This window comes from Chinchilla lanigera, unplaced genomic scaffold, assembly GCF_000276665.1.
Source record: "Chinchilla lanigera isolate Chin_1 unplaced genomic scaffold, ChiLan1.0 scaffold00021, whole genome shotgun sequence".
In the NCBI taxonomy this organism is placed as follows: Eukaryota; Metazoa; Chordata; class Mammalia; order Rodentia; family Chinchillidae; genus Chinchilla; species Chinchilla lanigera.
Window position 1 is genome coordinate 613,203 of NW_004955422.1, and position 6,577 is coordinate 619,779.

The 6,577-nt window shown below is 48.5% G+C and overlaps 1 protein-coding gene across 1 annotated transcript in view; it reads left to right on the forward strand.

The window, feature by feature from the left end:
* Positions 1–614: 614 nt before the first annotated feature.
* Positions 615–6,577, forward strand: part of Fnbp4 (formin binding protein 4) — a gene marked incomplete at its 5' end in the record, with an annotated part of 27,875 nt that continues 21,912 nt past the window's right edge. The window contains 1 exon segment of the mRNA XM_013514047.1: positions 615–704. Within this exon segment, the coding sequence (XP_013369501.1) occupies positions 615–704 (90 nt within the window).

Sequence of the window (6,577 nt, forward strand, 5' to 3'; positions counted from 1 at the left end):
AGGCAGGAGAATCGTTGCGAGTTCGAGAACACCCTGGGCTACAAAGTGAGCTCAAGGCCAGCCCGAACTGCATAGCGAGACCCTGTGTCGAAAAGACAAAAACAAAAAAACACACAAAACTGGGGGGCAGTGTGACATTTACGTGCTGTGGCAGGAAGATCCCAAGTTCAAGCTCAGCCTGAGTGATTTAAGGAGTCTCAAGATAAGCAAACAAAGAAAAAGAATATTCTGGAGCTTGGTAAATCCAAGATGAGGGCAGTGACATCTGGCCTTGCTGTTCTTTTCCCCTCCCGTCCTCTTTATTTTTTATTTTTTAAAGTGGGGATTAAATCCAGGACTTTCCCACCGAGCTGCATCCTCAGCCCTTTTTTATTTTATTTGGAGGTAGGGTCTAAGTTACCCAGGCTGAGCTCAAGTTGAAAATCCTTCTGGCTCAGCCTTTTGCTGGGGTTACAGGCCCATGCCACCGTGTGGGACCTCACCCTGTTTCTGGGTTGTTGTTTTTTTTCTTTATTTGATAACAAGATTTGCAAGGTTAAACTGGATACCTGTCACCTCTAGTACTTCCTCGGTCCAGGGCCTGACTGTGGTTTTTGTTCGTCTTTGAAATCTAGATGAGCAGGAAGTGGTGGTGGAGGTGCCCAGAACTCAGAACCCTCCAAAACCAGTCATGACCTCCAGACCCACCGCGGTGAAAGCCACAGGTAGAGTGATCTTTAATTGCTTTACACTTTCTCTTAGGTCCGGGAAGCTCAAAGGGAGCTCCTACATAGCAGCAGGTTTCGTTGAATGCTTTAGCGTTCCCAAGTTATATTTCTCCCGTAAAGCGAAGGCTTGTTGCTAGAGACATTTTCAGTAGTGCAGAATTTGTTGCCTTTTTTCTGTACCCAGAATGCTTGTACTGTTGTAACGTGTGGAGTTTTGTTTGTGTTTTGTGGCGGGCTTCTCACTTTGTAGTTCATGGCAGCCTAGAATTTGGTTGTGTCTCCCCGAACGTAAGCCCCAGCATGATTTTTTTTTCAGGATGATGGTAATTCAAGCCCTACCCCCAAAATAAGCCCCAGTTAAGCTCATCACCCAGATGGATGCATTTGGTACGTGTCCTCAGTGATGCCTGACGAATGTATTGAGTTATAAAGCAATAATGACATTAATACTTAAATGATACTATAAGTTGTAATCACATGTAAGTAGCTGAACGGGTACGTTTGGATGAAAGGTAAAAGCCAGTGTAAACAGATGAACTGGAGACACTGCCAGACACGAGTACAGACGCAGCTCTCGCACTGTGTGTGCACTTGCAAGGGACAGGGCTGGTGTGTCTGCTGTGGGTCTTCATAACTCAATACGTCATGTGCTGTAACGGATGTACGCTGCTTGATGCACTTGCGTGAAATAAAGGAACACTTTCCGAATGTCGGTGCTTGCAATTTTCTGTCGGTTTTGTGTGGCTCATCTTTTTTTTTTTTAACTGGGAATTGAACTCAAGACCTTGCGCTTGCCAGGCAGGCACTTGTGCCGCTGAGCTACAGCCCCAGTCCCCATCGTCCTTAACTGTCGTCATGTTTGTTGCCAGTCTTGTCTCGTAAGTCTTCCCTTAACCCTTGCTTTAATGGTAGATTTAAAGGGAATAATATTTTGACCCCCAGACAAGGTGAGTGCAAAAAGAAAGAGCTATTCCGTCGAGTACAAGAAGGGCATCGTGGAGGACTCGCGGGGCAAGAATCTCACGGCTTTCTGCAGAGAGAAGCAGTTGGATCTCCGCATGGTCCGCAAGTGGCGCTCAGAGTACGAGACCCTCAGTCAGCAGGTGGACGAGGGCAACGCCAAGAAGCGCAAGTGCGGGTCGGGTCGGCAGGCCTCGTTCCCTGAGCTAGAGGACATCGTGTGCGAGTGGATCGCCGACCGGGGCGCCAGGGCTCTGGGTGTGCGCAGGGCTGATATCCAGGCCTTCGCCCTGGCGGTGGCGCCGCAGTTAGAAATATCCCCCGATGAGTTCAAGGCGTCCCAGCACTGGCTGGACGGCTTCCTCCAGCGGTACCATCTGCTCTGTCTCTAGATGGGCGGCACCGTTGAAGGCTGAGGACATGGGTTGCTGAACGTGCTTGCCTTCAGGGCCCCTTGGCTGGCCTGGACTTTCCAAAATACAGACTCGTGACTTCTGTGGGTGAAGCTGCAGGGCTCATGGGCCAAGGTTTTAAAGGACAGTAGATCTGAGGGGTGCTTCACCAGTCTGTGTTCCCCGTAATTTAGCAGTTTGTGTGGACGGAAAGAAATCGTCGCTGAGGACACGGAACAGGAAGACGGAACGTTTCAGGCGTCTCTTGGTGGAAGCGGAGGGCCTGATGTAGCAAGCAGCCTTGCGGAAGTGGCTCAGTGGAACGCTGCCGCTTGTTTGGCCAGGTGGCCAGAGAGGTCTGCGAGAGTGGGATTCAGGCAGCACTCATTGTGCTAGAGACAGAGGAACTTGCTCACAGAGATCAGATCACATCAAACAGTGGTTCCTGCAGGAATGACCACCTAGGGCCAGGGATGTAGCTCAGTGGCACAGGCACCTGCCTGGCAAGTGTAAGGCTCTGAGTTCGATTCCCGGTACCACAAAAAAAAAAAAAAGAAATGACCACCTAGCTCCAGGCTTCTGGTGAACAGGCACTCGAGACCCTTCTGCACATGGAGATCAGTGACGGTGCTGAAGACAGAATGGAGACAAACCAGCGTGGAGGTGTAAAGCCCAGCCTGCAGGAGTTTGTGACACGGGCGAAGAATCCGTGGCGCAAAGCGGCCCCCGGCTGTGTTGCCGGCACTGTGCGCTGGCTGTGTGCACAAGAAGGTGTTCAAAGAGAGCTCTGTGGGACATGAGACACTGAGGACAAAGGCTCTACAGGAAATACGAGTCGCAAGAAGTGCAGGCCGGGATTTGGGGGTGGAGAGTTCTGATGACGTTCTAGGAGATGACGCGTCTGAATAAATGTAGATTTCTGTGCATGAATAAACGTAGATTGTTATATGTGAGTAAATGTAGGTTGTTGTGCATAAAGAAATAGGACATCCCCTGAAAATAAGCCCCCCTGCATCTTTTGGAGCACAGATTAAGACCCAGTCTTACTTTGGAGGAAATGTGGTATGTAGCCCAGGCTGGCCTCAGGCCTGGGATTGTCCTGCTGCGGCCTTATGCGTCCTGGGCTGACAGGTGTGGGCCGCCACGCTCAGCTCCTGAGGTTGCTGTGGGCCTGCCTTCCTGGTTGGCTGCCCGTGCCTTTCGTATTGTTTCCTGACAGTCTTGTCTGCATGGGTGCCTGGGTGTATCTGGAGCTGGAAGTTCCTTGTGTGAACACTCGTAAGCACAGAGGAGTATTTGCAGTGGTGTCTTTGTAGTTAAACTTAGGTTTACATCATCACTAGCATTTGCTGTAGGACTTCAGTACAGTGACGGATTGGGCTGAACCTCAGTCTAAACGTCTATAAGATGGATTTTATAGCCCTGAGTTATTTTGAGGATGAGATAGAATGATACACAAAAAGCTATGACATAGTAAGTGTAAGGATGTTAGTTTCATATTTTATCTTGTATATTTTGGGGAGCGTGTTGGGGATCGAACCCAGGGTTTATGTGTGATAGACGGACACTCTACCACTGAGCTACACCACCAGTCCCATTTCAGAAAACTTGGAAGATTAAAATATTTCCACACCAGCCAGGCATGGTGGTGCACACCTGTAGTCCCAGCACTGGGAGGCTGAGGCAGGAGGATCATTGCAAGTTCAAGGCCAGCCTGGGCTACAAAGTGAGCTCAGAGCCAGCCTGAACTGCATAGTAAGACCCTGTCTCAAAAAGACAAAAAAACAAAACAAAAGTTTCCATACCATGGGTGATGAAAGCTAAAACCTGCCTGGCGGGACTCATTCATAGCACTGTGGAAGGTGAAGGATCACAAGTTCAAGCCCAACCCGGACAACTTGGCGAAAGCCCGTTTTAAAAGGGCTAGGGGTGTAACTCATTGCGTCGGCCCCAGGTTCAAGCCTCAGTGCTGCCAAGAAGAAAAATCCAAGCCTTGGCTGTAAAATTTCCCACCTACATAATACTACTTTGTATTTGCAAGCGGCCGTACACGTATTCCTTGATCAGAGTCTTCCCTAAGAATCGTAATGGTGAGCGGACGGCCGGTGTTCCTGGGAGAGATGACCAGAGTTGCTGTGTCAGCGGGGCCCGCAGTGTGTGGTGCGCAGGAATACTTTCGTTTTGCTCAGCCCCTGCGCCGTGACAGTCTGTTGCTTTTATTCAGTTCCTGCCCACTAGTTGGTACAATGCAGAAGATGTCTGTCAGATGGAAACCACCGAGGGACGACTTTCCTGTATTTGCATGAATTCTTAATTTTTTTCTTTTTTTTTTTTTTTGATTGTTTTCCGGTACTGGGAATTGAACTCATGACGTCGCACTTGCCAGGCAAGCACAGTGCCACTGAGCTAAATCCCCAGCCCCTTTGCATGAATTCTTGTAACCAGAAATAAAGTAGACATGGAAGTCTCTCTTTTTTTTTTTCCCCCTTTTTTTTGTTTTTTTTTGGGTTTTTTTGCAGTCCTGGAGATCAATCCCAGGGCATTGTGCACCCAGCAGAGCTGTGTGGTCCAGCTGCATCCCCAGCCCTGTTTCTTTTCAAAATTATGTTAAAGGATTCTGCCCTTTCTAATAGAAACATGACACAAAAATTGATAATTTTTGAAGTATCAAAAATTTTAAAAGTTAAGTGTGCTTAGATAAAAGAGCAAACACCTAGTGCGGTTTGGTTTTGTGATACTCAAGGTTGAACCTAAGGCATTCATCCCGAGCCGTTTGTTTTTTGAGACAGGGTCTCACTGTGTAGTTCCGGATGACCTCAAATACACAGCAATCCTTCTGCCTCAGCCTCTCAACTGCTGGAATCACAGGCATGCACCTCCATGTCTGGCTGCAGCCCTTTTTTTGGATCTTAACCAAGTTGCCCAGACTGAGCTTGAACTTGAGATCTTCCTGCCTCAGTCTCCCAGAATGCTGGGATTACACATGTGTGCAGCTGCACCAGTCTGTTTAGTACTTTTACACTGAAAATGTTACGGTCTTCCACGTGAAATTATCTCAGGAAAAAATTTTTTTAAAGGCCTATTAAATTAGATGAGAAAAAAAAAAAGTAGATCAGTAAACCCCTAGAGCAGTTGGCAGTATTTAAGCATCTTCAAGAGAAGGGTTACTTAATTTGGTTCCTCAGAGGATGGTGGAGTCCATGGGTCCCCGGAGTGTGGGGCAGTGTGTTACGTGGAGCATTTTTTTTAAGCAGTGGCAAATTTTATTCGAGAAAGTAGAAGTAAAGAGACGGGGGAGAGAAACTGGCTCTGCAGAGTGATCTTGGGCTGAGGAAAAAGAGGGAGAGAGCAAAGGGAAAAGTACTCGCCGTGTCTGGGAAACCCAGCGTGGGCTCTGTGGAAAGTTGTGACTGCCTGCGGGAGCATTTTCATTCCCAGTAGTTCCATGCCCTGCATGGGTCACAGAAATCCAGTTGGGCTGGGTGCCGTGAGGGACATCCATCATCCGAGCTCGCAGGAGACTGAGGAAGGAGGGTCACCTTGGGTTTGAGGCCAGCCTGGGCCACTTGCTGAGACCCTGTCTCAAAAAACCAAAAAGAAAAGGAGGAAAATCTAGTCGTGTTCAGTGCTGAGGCGGCCCCTCCCTTGGAGATCCCTCAGTGCTATCACAGAGCAGGATTTCTCCAATTTGAATTTTCTCCTTTTGTAGTTCTTTTTCTTGCGACAGGCTCGCTATGTAGTTCAGGCTGACCTTGAGCTCACTTTGTAGCCCAGGCTGGCCTCGAACTTGCAACAATCCTCCTGCCTCAGCCTCCTGAGTGTTTGTAGTTCTGCTCTTGCAATGTTATGTATATATAACCCTGTGTTCAGAAATTGAGGAAAAGGCCTAAAAAGACTAAGAGGAATACATTTGATAACGGGGAAATGGATGATGTCAAAGAAACATCCACCTGATCCCTTTGAACAGGCTGCATTACAACAGCTGATCAGAAATGTGTCCTAAAAATGTTCACTGTGGAAGACATGGCCGTGAATGCCCTCAGAACCCCCTGTGATTTAAGCATACCTGCCCCATCATCCTTGCCGCCTCCTGGAGCAGTCCTGTGAGTCTCTGCAGGATGCCCGGTAAAAACCCAGCGGCTCCCACTGCCAGCGCCACCCAGTGGATAGGCGTCTCGGGGCACGGCGGTGCTCTTATCCAGCGGACGTGGCTCCCCCCCCTGCTTCTCCAGAGTCAGAACCACAAAATAGAAGTGTCTTGAACGAATTCAAGACATTGAGGCAGCCGAGAGGGAGCAAGCGGAGCAGACAGACACTCACGAAAGGGGACTGCAGAGGTGCTGCAGAAAATGGCAGGGACTGGGATAAGTGTTTGAGTTGGGGGGGTGGGCTTTGAAGAGGATCTATGACTTTGTGTCTTTTACTTTAATTTTTAAAAATCTAGACATTGACTTTTGTTTCGTTTTTTTGTTTGTTTTGTTCCGGTACCAGGAATCGAACTCACGACCTTGCGCTTGC